The 17,308-nt window shown below is 38.4% G+C and overlaps 1 protein-coding gene across 1 annotated transcript in view; it reads right to left on the bottom strand.

Annotated features, from left to right (window-relative positions):
- Window positions 1-4,767: 4,767 nt before the first annotated feature.
- LOC129720667 (alpha-tocopherol transfer protein-like) overlaps window positions 4,768-17,308 on the bottom strand; it is a 48,519-nt gene continuing 35,978 nt past the window's right edge. Inside the window, exons 2-5 of the mRNA XM_055672193.1 lie at window positions 5,815-5,971; window positions 5,651-5,758; window positions 5,237-5,595; window positions 4,768-5,182 (exon numbers count right to left, since the gene is read on the bottom strand). Of these exons, the coding sequence (XP_055528168.1) occupies window positions 5,028-5,182; window positions 5,237-5,595; window positions 5,651-5,758; window positions 5,815-5,971 (779 nt within the window). The 3' untranslated portion in view covers window positions 4,768-5,027. The remainder of the gene's footprint in view (window positions 5,183-5,236; window positions 5,596-5,650; window positions 5,759-5,814; window positions 5,972-17,308) is intronic.

Here is a 17,308-nt window from a genome sequence, read left to right as displayed (position 1 = left end):
AATATATAAGGTGTGTGGCTAGCGTGTGTTGCTTGCTATATAGCGTGTGTGTATGTTTATGGCGTGTATGAATGTCTGTAGCGCGTGTGTGCATATTTATAGCGCGTGTGGCACCACCAATATAATGAACTTAGAGATGTATCTTCTATGGTTCAAAATGAGATAGAATTGATAAATGGTTCTGGTTTTAATTGGAAGCATAGACGTATTGAATGTTGACGAAATCGCCGAGGACTATTTGAGTATGGCTTCGGTAGATGATATTAATAAGTATGTATTGATGTACGACGTTTGTTTTATCACTTATCTGACATTTTCATCTAGAGCCACACCTACAAACCATATGATGGGAACGCTGGAAACACAATTTGAAGTCAATAATTATGACTTTGGAGAACTACAAATCACTGTAGATGCAAGTAATCAAGAAATCTCAGAATCATTTATGGATACAACCGGTGGATATTTTTATGACAGTTTTGAGAGTCGGATAGATTCTAATACATGGAACGAATCTTAAACGAGCTCCTTGGCAAATACAAATGACACTCCTGTAACACAAACATCTTGGCTCCCAAGAGAAAAATGGAAATTGCCTGAAACCAAACAGCCCTCCAGTTCTAACGTCGCGAAAACGTATGGAATTGCACCAAAAAATGAAAGAAGAGAATGCAAAAAAAGAAAAGTCTCTTTCTTTCAAACAATACGTACTTTGTAAACACTCCTTCAGAGTTCCGAAATAATAATCCGCGTGTGGCACCACCACAGCCACCGCCACCGCTTGTTTGTTTTCATACAAAGAAAGATTATTTTAGAAATCTTTCGTTGTATAAAAATAAACAATTTTTTTTTGTAAAAAGTCCAGGGTGGAGATAGGAGGATTGGATAAAGCATATGCCCGAATAACGGTCTACTCAAAAATGAGAATGATAATAATGACAATACCTTTCTATACTAACATTCGCAGAATGAATCCTTACCTTCTTCAAAAAATAGTCACACACTATATTGCACAAGAGGAAAAGAGGTAGCGGCTGTCCAAGAGAGATAATGAATAAGAAAGCGCTCCGCTCCCTACACAACATGTTCAACAACAAAGATTCGGTAAGTTAGCGGGAAGCAACCAGAAAGTTCCGTTGTTTTGAGTCATACATTCGCAACACTGAAGACAAATCCACACTACTCCTCCAAAAATCAAGTAAAAAATGGAAGCAAAAATTTCAATCGAAGGTTATGTTGTACATAACAATATCCGATAAGAGAATTTGGAAACCGTGGTTCAAACCAAGCTAGGGTTTCACGAAATGATTATTATGAAACGAAGAAAAAATGGAGTTCTTTAACAGTGAAAAACGAACTAGTGGAGTGAGCACTCGAGACAGCAGGAAACTATAATAGTTTCGGTTCAAAGTCCGACGAAAAAAGGAAAACCCATTACTGATAGTTGCAAAAAACTGTAAAAAGTAAAACAATTCACCGAAATTCACCTCTAATTACCCAAATTCATTCAATTCAATTTGATTGTTATTACAAATAAATTTTGTTGAAATATACATAAAATATTGCATTTTTTCTCGCAATGAATCACGAATAACTTTGTAGAGGTTAGAGATAGCCATATTCTGCCTTCGGCAATGTTATTCTCTAGTGACGTAGCGTGACCGAGTGACACCTGGGGCGGGAAATTTGAGTGTCACCCCTTTCCCCCTGGGTGTCACTTCCACCAGGTTGCAATGAAATCATTTTGTTTTTAAAAACTGTGAAAGTTAGAACGTTCGTTTTCAATTGCACTAAATCTACCCATTTTTGAAAAATTGGTTGAGATTACAGTCGAATCCCTTTATAGCGACATCGCAAGGGACTGTCGTTATAGCGAAATGTCGCAATAATACGAAGAATTTTTGCATATGTAGAACAGAGGGTACCGTTGAGAATGTCGTTATAGATTTAGCAATGTCGTTATAGAGAGATTTGACTGTACCGCAATAAAGAATGACAAGTATTAGTTTTGGTATGCCGTTATAGAGGAAGGTCGTGATAGCGAAATGTCGCAATAAATCCACAGAGAACAGACGTTCATCTTCTTTTCAAAAGATGTGTAAAAACTTGCAACCGTCATTTACCACTAAGTGGTAATGCTCCCGCTATGTGGCGCTTTTGTCACTTACAAACCAAGCACTGATATCGATAAAATATTTATGCAGTGCAACTGGGGCACCACAAGACAGATGTCGTTAGTGTATTACGTATTTTGATTCAAATTTTTACACACGATTTTCAAATTTCTTTATATAAACATGAATGTCTGTTCTCTGTGATAAAACGAAGAATTTATTTTTTATTCCCCATACAATTTTCCATCTTTTGACAATGTTCAATCCTATATGGCTCAATGAACGGTATCCACTTTGGGCGATTAAGTGCCGAAATGTTTAAAAAAATATTCTTTTTTCGCAATTAGAGAAAAAATATTTCTTGCTTGGGACCCTAAACTTCTTCGAAAAACCATTACATTACAAACATGCTGCGTAAAAAACGGCTTTCCTGGGAAATCCGTGTGTAAAAAACACGTAAATTCCAATATCCGTGTAAAAAAACTGCGTGAAACGGCGTAAAAAAAATATTTTAGTATACACAACATGAAAATAAGGCAGTAATAGTTTTTATTCTGATACAACATTTATTACTTGCATACAATCAATCGCACGCAACATATAAGCGAAAGCTAAACTAGAACCTTTGCTTGTTTCAAACGGGTTGAAAACAAAACTGCTACTACATTTTCCATACCTACTAGCAGCTTATCTACAAACCCGTGACAAATGTTGTTGTCTTGCTCAACCAATAATGGGACACCGCCGCTAATTTTTGCTAATAAATCACACCAGTGAGCGCAACTGTTTGTGTATTGCCATCTATTAAAAAATTTCTGAAACTATCGATTTTTTCATTCACACCAGAACTAGATGTCGTTGCTTGGCTAAGAGTATTAAAGCGGTTCATCGTCAGATGGTAATGTAAAAACTTGATAGCAAATAGCCAGAACAAAATTTCATTGCTTCCATTCGAGCCCTTAAATATCCTAAACTTATCGGAAGTCAATTACTGGTGACTCCGCTTATCGTATTGCATTTTAAATTTGTATAAAGATTTCTAAGAGATAACTTGCTTTCTGCAACCTTGAACCACCTTAATGAGTATTGTGCGCATCCGCTTTCAACCACACGGCTCTCGCCCTAATTTTGATCTGTTGTCAAAATCAACTAGGAACGTTGCAATACCATTTAACATCGATACTTAGGATCGATACCTGCATCGAGAGCAAGTACTGATATTCCGATAGTATCGAGGCTAACGTATCGATACCTAAATGTATCGTTGTGAGATACCAGTTCATTCAATATATAAGTCATATTTCTTTTTTATTATTTATTCCTCAAGATAAAATGTTTAATTCAATTAAACTATTTATATAGAGCTTTTTGCGAGACGTTTCTGAACTCAATCTATGAATGAAATTTTGACAGAAAGCTCGGAACCGCTGACACTAGTAAAAGCAACATCATCAATTATCTACTGTTGACACGTGACACCTGTCAGTTCGTAAAATGGTCTATAAATTTACTGAATCTAGAAACACCAGCTTCTGCAGAAACTTAGTCGAAAGTCGATTACGCTTTTCCTTAATAATTGATCCTGTTTTCGAAAAAAGCCGTTTGCATGGCTCTGTAGATTTTACCTTCGGATCTGCATGACCGTAGGAAAGGATCGTTCCCGTAGGTTAATCTATATTTCTGTTAAATTGGCATTGCCGATGAGATGGCATGCATGCATACGATGCATCAAAATGGCACAGAAAACAGCAAGTTTTCTGCTTCGTTCGTTCTTCTTTACAGGGTTGTTGAGTTTTTTCGATACTGAGAGGTGTGTATCGATATGGATGAAGTATCGCTGGTAAAACATCGATACCAAATATCCGAGTATCGGAAGTAGAAGGATCGATTCTGTATTAGTATCGGTGGTATAGCAACGTCCCTAAAATCAACACAACGGGCTCATGTACGAATGGTAATAAGACTCAATGGATAAGACTCAATGGAGTGAATATAGGAAAAACATGTGTTTTGATAAAAATAGGTTGCATTTAGTGAAAGTTAGTACCAGAATGATAGAATTAAATTTATAGAAGACATTTGATAGCTGTATTCTCGGTCAATGAGCAAAATACTCGGAGAAATTTCGATTTTACTACTAATAAAAAAGCGCCATCTCTTGCCATTGGACATGTTTTCAGGTGTCCTATTGCAACTAAGGAATTCCAAGACAAATGACATAATAGAGGGAGTGGGTTGCTTGTTGGGGATATTTCAAGGGTTGTGTGGTTCTCCCATATACCGTACATGGGCGGGCTGTCATTTAAGACATTTCAAGCAGCTTTTTATTCGTCATTTAAAAATCACGTTTTGCTCAGAAAACGCGGCTTTTTCAAATAATATATAAAAACTGGTATAGCTTATGGACCCAAATCGCTTCATTATTTTTTCAACTTGAAATGTTTAGATGAAGATTTTAATTATTCAGATTAGACATATTTAGATTCTAGCAAAGACAAATTTTTGTATATGCCGGATCTTAATCTAGTTTTGGAGAAATATGAGTCTGAGTTCACTAAGGTACATTTTTTTATAGAAACTTTGCTCAGTCCTCACGGTAAGTTTCATGATATATTCAATTTATTTCCATTTCTTGAAAACAAAACAAATATGATTTTCCAAAATATTGTACAAATAATATGTACAGTATTTATTCAAAACTATAGAATACATTCTAGACAAATAAAATATATGAGAGAAACCATCCCGGTTCATTAATTTTGTATGTTTAGCATAATTAGTTTTGATTCGAAGCGATTTTAGTTTGTGATTCATGTGTATGTCAAATTGTGTTTTCGAAATGTAACTTCAACTAGCAAACATTCGGCTAGTATTTCTCATGTAAACTTAAAACAAAAACTCGAAACTAAGCTGTTAATCTATATCTAATTTTCGGAAATTTCCATCCACACCAAATATTTCCATAGCTGTTTTAGGTTTACCCGGTCGTTTCCCCTCATCAACGCGCCGAGTCTTCTCTTCCTCCAGGAAATAATCTTTTACTTCAATTAATCTTCCGTAGTATTTATCTAAAATTAATTATATTATCAAACTAGATACAAAATATTTAATATTTAATATACCTATTAGTACTTCACGACTGTCTTGATCACCTCCACAATCACTTGGCAAGCACTCTTTTCCAACATACGAATACATGTGTTCATTTGAAGTGTGTAGAAACAAAATATCAAGCAACTCTTTTTTCATGAACGGTTTTATCAACGCCAGTATGGTGTCCATGAAAGGAACAATGTTAGTAAAATGAAGTCCTTTCAATCGAATTGGCATAGCGTCTTGCAGATAGTACAAAAAATGTTTAATTGGTAAAACTCCCAGGCGTGCGACATGACCAAAAAGAACACCTTTCATATCAATTACTATTCTATACCCTGTCGCAGGACCTTCTTCCAGAAAGTTAAGATCAATAACATAAATCATTCTGTAAATATTTTAAATAAGAACATGTTTAGGTGATACAGTTTAAATAGTCTTACAGTTTGAAAATTTCTGCTAAATCAAAATTTGAAGGATCAAAATCCTTCAAAGCGCCGTAAAATACTACACAATCTTCCTTAGTTCGTTGAGGGAAAGTCAATCCATAGCTGTGAGAAAAAATGATGAAAAAATATTTGCATTAAAAGATAAGCGAATTGCTTACATGGTATTCATGGCCTTCTTCGTTCCTTGGTTCGTGACATCTCTTTTCGCAAAGAACATGGAAACATGTGTTCTGCACGTGTAATAGGCTTCTATTGTTTGTTTGGTGGCTTCTATCTTGAAATAATTTGAATGCAGAAACAAGATTCTTTCGAGCTCTGTAAAAGAAAAATAATCATTGAAACGATAAGGTTGGTGACAACTAAAATGCTGGATTTATTCTTATGCAGTTAAAAAAGGATGTACTAGAACAAAAACTGATTTATTGCACTCGAAGATTCAAGATGATTATTTGTGAAAGTCCCAGAACCAGCTATTCGACGAAGCTTTGTCAGAATACCAGAACAAGAGCGTTGTACGGTATTCACGACAAATTTTCGGATGCATCTCTTGATTCTATCAATCAACTGTTTGCAGTTCCTAGCTCTCAAGTTGTTTTTGTATACCAAGGAACTGTAGCGAGTACATGTACATAGAATTTATATTAATTATTGTTTGTAAATATTAGTTACTAAATATTTGCAAGCTTCAAATGAGGTTTCACTTTTAATATTTAAAAATGGTTTTCCAAATAAAATCGAATCATTTGTAGGTACCATGATGTGTAGAACATCATGATTTTTAGTACTACCTATGTTTTATTACGACGTTCTCAAGCGAGCCGCAGTATTTTGGGTAGTCAATGATTTTATTATTGCACCTTTATTTGTTTCTGTTGCAAGGTTTTATGCAAAACAAGGCGCTAAAACTCATTATTTCGAGTAAATATCATTCAAAGTTTGACCACCTCGTATGCTTTCTGCAAGCGGCTACAGAGAATTTTTGTTTTACTGTCATTATGAACTGTTCAATGATTTCAAATTATAATTTAAATTTAAGTTGTGTAACAACAATACATTCATTCAATTTGCAGGACAAAAGGCAACTCCGTGTTCAATATTTAGAAATTGAAAGACTTCTTACCTAGGGTTACCATTTGGTCGGAGTACTGAACAATTTGATACTTTTTTGAATATCCGGCATCAGTCAGAAAAATCAGGACAAATGCTAAAATATGAAAAATAAATCAGGACGTTCCAAATGGGTTTCAAAATCAGGACATGTCCTGCTAAATCAGGACGGATGGTATCCCTATTCTTACCGAAATTCCAATCTATCTAAAATTGGAACAGTCGATCAGATTTACACAATGCTTTTAAAATAATGACAAGTAGTCTTCTTAAACTGAACATATGAGGCAATAACATAAAATCTTTCATATTCACGCATTCATATACAAGCCCCGTTCGATTTTGGCAACTCGTCCAGAAACAGACAGTTTTTTTTTCATCCTATATTTTTCTTTTTATGTGGTTTATGATGACTTAGACTCTAGATACGTCCACTAATAGACCGGTTTTTGGATTCCAAGTCGTTACAGATGTCGCTTGATGGTTTTTGGTTCAATAATCCGGAGGTATCCGGAACATAACCGGAATAGGTCCGCATGTGGCCTCACACCAAAATTTCTCTTTATGGTTCAGCAAAGTATATTGCTGAAAGTGTATCAGCAAACCATTTGTTTACTGAATCACAGCATTTTTTTCAAAAGTTTGCTGTAATTCAGTTCTACAATTTACTGAATTTCGTTCAGTAATTTTATTTTTGCTGTAAACCAGTATTTCATTGATAAATTTACTGGAAACCAGTAATCGATTCAGTGATTCGCGAAAATACAGCAAAACTATTTGCTGAACAGAAAACAGTAAATGAATGTTTGCTGGAATCCAGCGAAAGAATTGATGTCAAAAAATTTTACTTCAAGCTGTCATTAGTAAAACGCGCCAAATCGCTGTGCAGCTGGTACGGGATCATCGCTAAGCTCTTGATAGCGGATATAAAACCATAGCTTAGTCACTGTTGGACTAGATAAACTTAAAAGTTGACATGATAATCATATATCTCTAGTTTAACAGTAATTTGGATATGATCCGATGGGTGTATGGAAGCTGGTGGCTGAAGGAAACATGGTTCCCTTGAACTAACTGGTTAACCAGTAAATTGATTTATGCTTTGCTGAATGTACAGCAAATTGTCATAGCTGATAACCAGCAAGTTGTATTTTGTTTTACTGAACATACAGCAAACGATCTGTCACTTTTATGCAATTGGGCATTACTGAATAATCAGCAAATTTTATTTTGCTGAACAGTTTGTTGGAAACACAGCACACCAAAAATCAGCAAAATTTTGCTGGTTTCCAGCAATGAAAATTTGGTTTGTATGACGATCTAGACACTTTATATGAAGTGTTCGAAGTAATTAGAGGCCTGGTACGGTTCTAATCACTGCTTCGATCATGAATATTGTATTACCGGAACATGTTCCGGCCTTATTCCCGGAGCTAGTTGACCGATTCCGGCTATCTTCGTTAGCAACACTGAGGACCATAATACCTTACTTTTGGCGGCCAAAATCGAACAGGGTCTGTAACGGAAAAAGAATTATCGCATTCTCCGTGTAGCATACAAGTATACAAGTTGGAGCACAACACGTACAGTACATTTGATCTTGTATTAACCTATTCCCCCTGACATCTATACTTTGATTATGGTTTATCGACTATACTTGCATTTTTCACTAATGAAACTGTTAACTTCGGTTTGACAATCAATAGATTGTATTGATTGCATATAATATGCAGCCATTACTTCACAACCTAATTTTTGATATTACATCCCTTCAAAATCAGGTCGGCGTGGAGCCTACCCGACATTATTTCAAGAAAAGCGTTCAAAGTTTAACCACTCCGTACCTATGATTTCTTCTTTGAAATCAATTTTTACCACAAAAAATGAACTCCAAACTCTTATTAGTCATCAACACAATTGACACAAACTGGATTGCAATTTTAAGATCAATCTTTTCTCTAACCATACTGAATAGTTTCTTCGTGCAAAATTTCAAGTATAATTGTTAAATTAAAATCAAAGTTTGAATGTCAGGTAATGCCATATGGCATCACCCGCCGGGATTGAATTAAAAAAAAATGGCGCTTGGTTCGGTCTGGTCGCACGCCGATCATCTCAAAATCACTTTCCATCGTTCTTTAGCTTCAACACAATTGATATTTTTGGCGGTTTTTGTCGTTGCAACTGGAACAGAATCTATAGCCACATGCTAACGTATCACGTGTGCCAAAACAGTGAAGACATAGTACACTGTGATTTCCTTACAGTCCGATGGCTTCATACCAGGCGAGACGTACGATGCATCGAAAAAAAGCACCTGCCAATCAGAGTCTATGTTTATGATATAGAGTCGCGCAAAGATGAAACCAAAGGAACCAAATCAGTGTCAAACGAGAGTATCAATCGAGCAATGTAAATAAACAAGGTGATAATGTTAGGTTAGGAGTAGATGAAAAGTGTTGTAATTAGACGTGATAAAGAATATGTGTTTTTCCGAAGTTTTATTACACATTTTAAATCCAACATTTAACCTGTACACTAGACTGGGACACGGTTATATGGGAAAAGCGATGGTGTTATTTTTCCGCTCTCATGCACTTTTCGTGTTTCTTATGGGTCCGATAACAACTGTGTAACTTTTCAGATCGACCGGTGAAACGCCCGATTTGCGCCCGATTTTTAAAGCTTCCATACGATTTTATATAGGAAAAACCACTTTTTCAAAACTTTATTTATAGAAATGTCCAGTTGGCTCCTAAAAATATATCAATACATGATATTTATAAGAAATATTCCTGGGAAAACCTTCTCTGAAGACCGCAAGACGCTACCTTGCTTGTGAAAAAAGATGTTCACCCCAGACAGATTGAATATCTGACGAACGGCTCACCATTGAATTTTACTAGCAATACTGCTGCAGCATGCTGCTGTTGCAAATTAAACCATGTGATAAGAAATTATATCGCTTAAATTTATCTTGGAAGCTTCCCCGAAGATACTATGAGCAAAAATCACACTTTGAAAATTAATTCCACGAGAAATTATTTCTCATACTTAAGCAAGTTTGCAATAGCAGCATGCTGTAGCAGTGTTGCTGGAAAATTTCAATGGTGAGCCGCCCGTCAGATATTCAATCAGTTTGGGGTGAATAGCTGTTTCTACAAGCATCGTAGTGCCTTACGGTCTTCAGAAGAGTTTTTCCCAGGAAAATTTTCTACAAATATCATGTATTGATATTTTTTTTTTAGAGCCAACTTGACATCTCTAGAGAATAAGTATTGAAAAATTGGATTTTCTCATATAAAATCGTATGGAAACTATAAAAATCGGGCGCAAATCTGGCGTTTCACCGATCGATCTGAAAAGTTACATAGTTGTTATGGGACCCATACACGAAAAGTGCATGGGAGCTAACATTTATTGACGTAGAATACGTCTTACGGCAACAATTACAGGGACCCAATTTCAATACAGGGATCCAATTTCAAAACTGAAAACATCGAGAGCGTCACAAAAATTTCCCAATTTCAAACATTTCAAACCCAGTCAGTTTCCAATCGATTCCTGTCATTTTTGCAGCAATCGATTGGAAAATCATTTAAGCACCCGTCCAAATGCAGAAAATTGTAATCTGATTGTTCAAGCTATTGTAATATTGAAAATTGTTGAACATTGTCGAAACGCAAATGTCGACTTTTGATTGGTCGCTTGCTGCCTTTCCCTAAAAAGGACGACAGAATGGAGTACCTAGTTAGCCGGGAATGCACTCTTCGGGCTATATAAGAGACTGTTTCTCCTCAAGCAAATCAGTTTACTAGCAGCAGGCAGCAGCAGCGGACATCAATACCGATGGCAGTAGGCGAAGTGGATCAGCAGCGGGCAACAGCGGCTGTGGTAGTAATTAGCTGCAGTTCCTACCTCTTTCAGTTCGGCTTCCCTTCGATCTGAGTTGAACCCCACCAGCGGTAATCCAATTCAGATATCGTTGGGTGAATACAACCCGAAACTGAAAGAGACTCGCACCGCTAGGTGGTTTGATAAGCCACCATCATCCAGCGTATGTATATATAGGGTGTGTGCACATAACGTGTGTGAATATCTGTAGCGTGTGTCCCTACTATATAAGGTGTGTGGCCAACGTGTGGCTTGCTATATAGCGTGTTTGGCTAGCTGTATAGCGTGTGTGTATGTTTATGGCGTGTATGCATTTCTGTAGCGCGTGTGTGCATGTTTAAAGCGTGTGTGGCTTGCTAAATAGCGTGCGTGGTTTGCTATATAGCGTGTGCATGTCTTGCGTGTCTGTACATGTCTATAGCTTGTGTGGCTTGCTATATAGCGTGCGTAGCTAGCTATATAGCGTGTGAATGTCTATAGCGTGTCTGTGCAGCGTGTGGCTAGCGTGCGTGGCTTGCTATATAGCGTGTGCATGCTTATAGCATGTGTGGCTTGCTATATAGCGTGTGCATGTTTATAGCATGTGTGGCTTGCTATATAGCGTGCGTGGGTAGCAGTATAGCGATTGAAATTTTCATATATAATTGCTAATAAATCACCTCATGTAGAATTTAGTTATCACTGTAAATCATTCAAAACTAAATAAAAAAAAATTTGCCATGTTGAAAAAAAATTATTCAGTTGTCAATTAATGGCATTGACAAACACAATTAACCTTTTTTGATTTCAGCTAAGCCTAAAAGTTTATCTGAAGAATTTCTGAGCTAGTGAGCCTGAATCACAAAATTTTTCGCGCAAGTCTTACTAAGTGCAGCAATCAGTTGTAAAATTATCTACGCTATCGTATAATGCAGAAAATTGTTATTTGAACTGTTATATCATAGATGGGGAATGCTGCCTGAACACACTTTGGCCTTGTCTATAGCCTCTTCGTAGCCACTACCTAAATTAAGATATCTTAGTGCAACTTGATACAAAAGACAGCCTCAAAACAATTCAATTTCATTCTTGTTTTGGATACGGCAGCAAGTGAAACCGCGGTGCCGGCTACAGAGGTAAACGTCATCTGGAGCAAAAAGACTTTTAAATTAACCCCAATTGAGTGTATTCCCAAACCTATTCCAAGAAATACATTGACATAAGACAGGCTGTCGTATTCTACGTTACCTCTGCGGTCGTGTCTTATAAACAACCTCTTCAACTATTTTTTTTACTGGTTCAGTACACTGGTTTAGTTAAATTAATAAAGGGGCCGTTCCTAAACCACGTGGTCATATTTTGATCACTTTTTATACCCATCGTACCCCCCCCCGTGGTCTTTCGTGGTCTCTTGGCCAACCCTTGTGACTTTAACCACGTGGTCTTTTCGTTTGTCAAGTGCCAAAAATTCGCTTAAATTTTTTACATTTTCATTATCAAACTTTCAGTACATTCTATATTTCTAAAATGCGAAAGCTTCATTCTTGACTTGATGCTTACCTTACCAGTCAGCTCCAGGTTTGCTGTTCGAAGAAGTCGTCTCCGCGCGCCCCGTCGCCTTGTTCCAGTCGGGTTGTTATCAAGAACCATTTTCACCGGGTTATCGTCCGACATTCTAACCACATGCCCAGCCCACCGTACTCTCCCGATTTTCGCCGTTTGTAGCTGATAGCTGATGCAACTCGTGGTTCATCCGCCTCCGCCATGATTCATCTTCCATCTGCATTCCACCACAGATGGTACGCAACACCTTTCGTTCGAAAACCCCAAGGGCGCGTTGGTCCTCCACGAGCATAGTCCAGGTCTCGTGGCCGTAGAGGACTACCGGTCTGATCATTGTTTTATAGATGGTTAACTTCGTGCGGCGGCGGATTTTATTCGAGCGGAGCCTCCTCCGGAGTCCAAAGTAGGCACGATTTCCTGCCATAAGGCGTCGAGGAATTTCTCTTCTCAAACTGCAACAAGGTATTCGCACTGCGGTAGGTGCGAACGTTGATGACGTCAGAGAAGAATTTACCATCGATTAGAACGTGGTCGATTTGGTTCTCCACTTGTAAGTCAGGTGAACTCCAGGTGGCTTTGTGGATGTCTTTGCGGGGGAAGAAGGTACTTCTGACTACCATACCGCGGGAGGCTGCAAAGTTCACACATCGTTGGCCGTTATCATTTGATGCGGCGTGCAGGCTATTCGGCCCTATCACCGGTCTGTACATTGCTCCCGTCCTATCTGAGCGTTCATTTCACCGATGACGATCTTAACGTCCCGTTGCGGACAACAATCATACACCTGCTCCAGCTGCGCATAGAACGCTTCTTTCTCATCGTCGGCTCTTCCTTCGTGTGGGCAGTGCATGTTGATGAAGGACCGGCCCTTAATTCTTTACTTACACATCCTCGCACTGATCGGCTGCCACCCGATCACGCGTTGGCGCATCCTACCCAGCACTATAAAGCCCGTCCCAAGCTCGTTGGTAGTGCCACAGCTCTGATAAAAGGTAGCCTCTCGATGTCCGCTTTTCCATACTTTCTGTCCCGACCAGCAAAGTTCCTGCAGTGCTACGATTTCGAAGTTGCGCAGATTTAGTTCATCATATATGATCCTGTCGCAGCCGTGAAAGCCTTACGATCTGCAGTTCCATGTACCGAGTTTCCAATCGTAGTCCTTATTTCGTCGCCTAGGTCTGTGCCGATTGTTCCGATCCGTATTAACGTCTTCGATATTTGCAACGTTTGGTGTTTTTCGGGGCGGCTTGTTGGGCCTTCCCCAACCCCCTGTCACGCCATAGGGCAATCATGTCAGCTCTGATTAGAGTCTCACGCTGACACCAGGACGTTGATCAGCCGCTTCTAACATGGAGATCAGGCGCTGTTTTGAGCCGCACCATCTTGGTGAACAGACGCTCGGGTTGGCGAAGCATTTCCTCTACCGCCGAGATATGGTTACCGCGCCAACGATCGCGTCGCACCTTCTCACTTAGCTATTGTCGGATGACAACATTGCCCAGGCAACGCCAACCAGTTGTGTCCATGTTTAAACTGGTAGTCTATTGTATCATATGACTCGTGGAGGCGTGAGATAGGAACTTGTGAGGACCGGAGCTAAGTTTGACGCTACTTCCAAGTTGTCGACTCACCATTTGACGCCCAAATTCTTGACTTGATGGCTATAATAAATTATAGGTAAAAAAAAAAGACCACGTGGTTATTTCGTTAGCCCACCACCCCCGTGCGTGGTCTTTCGTGGTATTTTGTCAAACCCCCCGTCCCCCTCTTTATGACCACGTTGTTTAGGAACGGCCCCAAAGCATCGGCTGTGTAATCTTTCAAAACTGTGTACCTTGTGAAGAATTTCAAAAAATGATATTCGCTTATGCATGGTGCAAAATAGAACTGTTTAGTTCTTAGCAACGAACGGCACAAAAACTGTGTTGCCGAAACGATAGATTTTCTATTTGCGCGACTCTATATACACATAGACTCTGCTGCCAATTTAGCACCGACCGGCACCGTTCTGTTTTACAAATTTTAAAACCTATGTGCCCAAATTTTCGAACATCGTGTTCAGAACGCGTGTCATCTCAACATGTTTATGTGTGTCTTATATTCGGGCATATTAGTAGCAAACGGTGAACTACGATTAAAATCGCGCGCTCGTTCAACAAAAACGTAGGATTTTTACACGGTGTGCATATGTGGGCATGTTTTGCAGAAGACTGTCTACAACAATGTCCAAAACACTATACCAATCAAACGAACTGTTTTTGTTCTACATTTTTATCAACAAAAGACACGGAAAAAGTTGAGTTAAAAACCTCGAAGTTCTTTGTGCTGACACATAAATCTAATTCACTGCGCCGAGTCCCTATTAATGATAAAAATATTACATAATTTTTGAAAAAAAAAAAATAGTAAGTGGGTTCTCTAAAATATTTATTTGATAACTAACTGACCCGGTAAACTTCGTCCTGCCTATTTTACTGTTTAATTTAATAATTTCAACCATTTAAAATTCATTGATTCCTTGCGATTTGTTTATATCGTTTGAAGAGAAGTACATAATTTTTCTATTTAAATTTTTCTATTTAAACTCAATGTTAGTGAAAAATACAGGCGAGTGCATCCGATTTCCACGTTGAACTGATTCAATTACATATTTTTCGAAAGTAGCAGGCCAAATATCTCTCATTGATAACATACCATGGCCAAAACCGATGCTTTTACCCTACGGACATATCCATATGTAGTAGTATTCGGTTATTTTCGACTGTTTTTCAGAAGTTGCCATTTTACAATTCCAAATGGTGTCTGAGGTCAATTTGTAACTCCATGCATCATTCTGGTTCCGGCGATACTCATATTGGGTGGAATTTGATCACCTTAGGCTATTTTTCAGAAACCGTAAGTCGCCATCTTGAATTTTAAAATAGCATTTGGAGACAATTTCTGGTCCCTGAGCGTCATTCTGGTTTAAGAAACACCCATATTGGGTGTTGTTTGATCATTTTCGGCTGTTTTCCAGGAACCGGATGTCGCCATATTAGAATTCAAAATGGTGTCTGTGGTCGATTCTAGCTCCTGTGTATCATTTTGGTTCCGAAGATACTCATATTGTATGGAAACCGGCCATTTTGACCGTTTTTTAGAAACTGGAAGTTGCCATCTTACAATTCATTATGGTGTCTGAGGTCGATTTTCAACTCCTTGCATCATTCTGGTTCCAGAGATACTCATATTGGGTGGTATTTGGTCATTTGAGGCTGTTTTTTAGAAACCGGAAGTCGTCATCTTGGACTTCAAAATGGCATGTGAAATTAATTTCTGATCTCCGGGTGTCATTCTAGCTCCGGAAACATTCATATTGAAGGGTATTTGGTCTTTTTCGGCTGTTTGCCAGCCACTGGAAGTAGCCATCTTTGAATTCAAAATGGTGTCTGTGATCGATTTTTAGTTTCAGTGCATCATTCTGGTTGCGGAGATATTCATATTTGATGGAAATCGGCCATTTTTGGCTGTTTTCCAGACACCGGAAGTTGCAATCTTCCAGTTCAAAATGTTGTATGAGGTCGATTTGTGACTTCAGTGCATCATTACGATTCCGGAAATACTCATTTTGGGTGGTATTTGGTCATTTTCCGCTGTTCTTCTGAAACCGGAAGTCACCATACTGGATTTCAAAATGGCATTTGGAGACAATTTCTGGCCTATTAGCGTCATTCTGGTTAAAGAAACACCCATATTCGGTGGTATTTGGTCATTTTCGGCTGTTTTCCAGACACCGGAAGTCGCCATCTCACAATTCAAAATGTTGTCAGAGGTCGATTTGTGGCTTCAGTGCATCATAAATATTCCGGAAATACCCATATTGGGTGGTATTTGGTCATTTGCCGCTGTTTTCAAGAAACCAGAAGTCGCCATCTTGGATTTTTTCGGTTGTTATCCAGAAACCGGAAGTCGCCATCTTACAGTTAAAAATGTTGTCTGAGGTCGATTTGTGGCTTCAGTGTATCATAACAATTCCGGAAATACTCATATTGGGTAGTATTTGGTCATTTGCCGCTGATTTTCAGAAACTGGAAGTTGCCATGATATTTGGAGACATGCCAGAAGAAGGAAGGGTGTCGAAACATTATGTACATGTTTGTTACCACTAAAAACATTCACCTGCCAAATTTGGTTCCATTTACTTGATTAGTTCTCGAGATGTGCAGAAATTAGTGTTTCATTTGTTTGGAACCCCTCCCTTACAGAAGAGGCAGGGAACCATTATGGACATATTTGTTATCTCTAAAAACATTCGCATACCAAATTTGGTTGTATTTGGTTGATTGGTTCTCGAGCTGTGCGAAATTCGTATTTCATTTGTGTGGGACCCCTCCCTTATAGAAAAGGAAGGGGTGTCAAATCATTATGGACATATTTGTTACCCCTACAAACATCCGCCTGTCAAATTTGATTCCAATTAGTTTGTTAGTTTTCGAGAGATGCAGAAATTTGTGTTTCATTTGTATGGAACCCCTTTCTTTCAGAAGAGGAGGAGGGGTATCGAACCATTATGGACATAATTTTTAACCCTGAAAACATTCACATGCCAAATTTGGCTCCATTCACTTGGTGAGTTTTTGAGATGTGAGAAATTTGTGTTTCATTTGTATGGGACCCCTCCCTTCCAGAAGAGGGAAGGGTGTCGAATAACCATGGACATATTTGTTACTCCTAAAAACATCCACATGCCAAATTTGGTTCCATTTGCTTGGTTAGTTTTCGTGCTGTGCGAAATTTGTGTTCCATTTGCATAGGACCCCTCCCTTCCAGAGGTGGAAGGGGTGTCAAACCATTATGGACATATTTTTCATCCCTTAAAACATTAACCTGCCAAATTTGGTTCCACTTAGTTGGTGTGTTCTTGAGATGTGCAGAAATTTTTGTTTCATTTGTATGGAACCCCTCTCTTCGAGAAGAGGGCGGAGTGTAAAACTTATGTGGACACATTTGTTACCCTTAAAAGCATCCACATGCAAACTCCGGTTCCATTTGCTTGATTAGTTCTTGAGTTGTTCAGAAATGTATGTTTCATTTGTATGGGACCCCTCCCTTCCAGAGAAGGGAGGAGTC

This window comes from Wyeomyia smithii, chromosome 2, assembly GCF_029784165.1.
Source record: "Wyeomyia smithii strain HCP4-BCI-WySm-NY-G18 chromosome 2, ASM2978416v1, whole genome shotgun sequence".
NCBI lineage: Eukaryota > Metazoa > Arthropoda > Insecta > Diptera > Culicidae > Wyeomyia > Wyeomyia smithii.
Note: the sequence above shows the minus strand (reverse complement) of the source record. Positions and strands in the feature narration are given on the sequence as shown.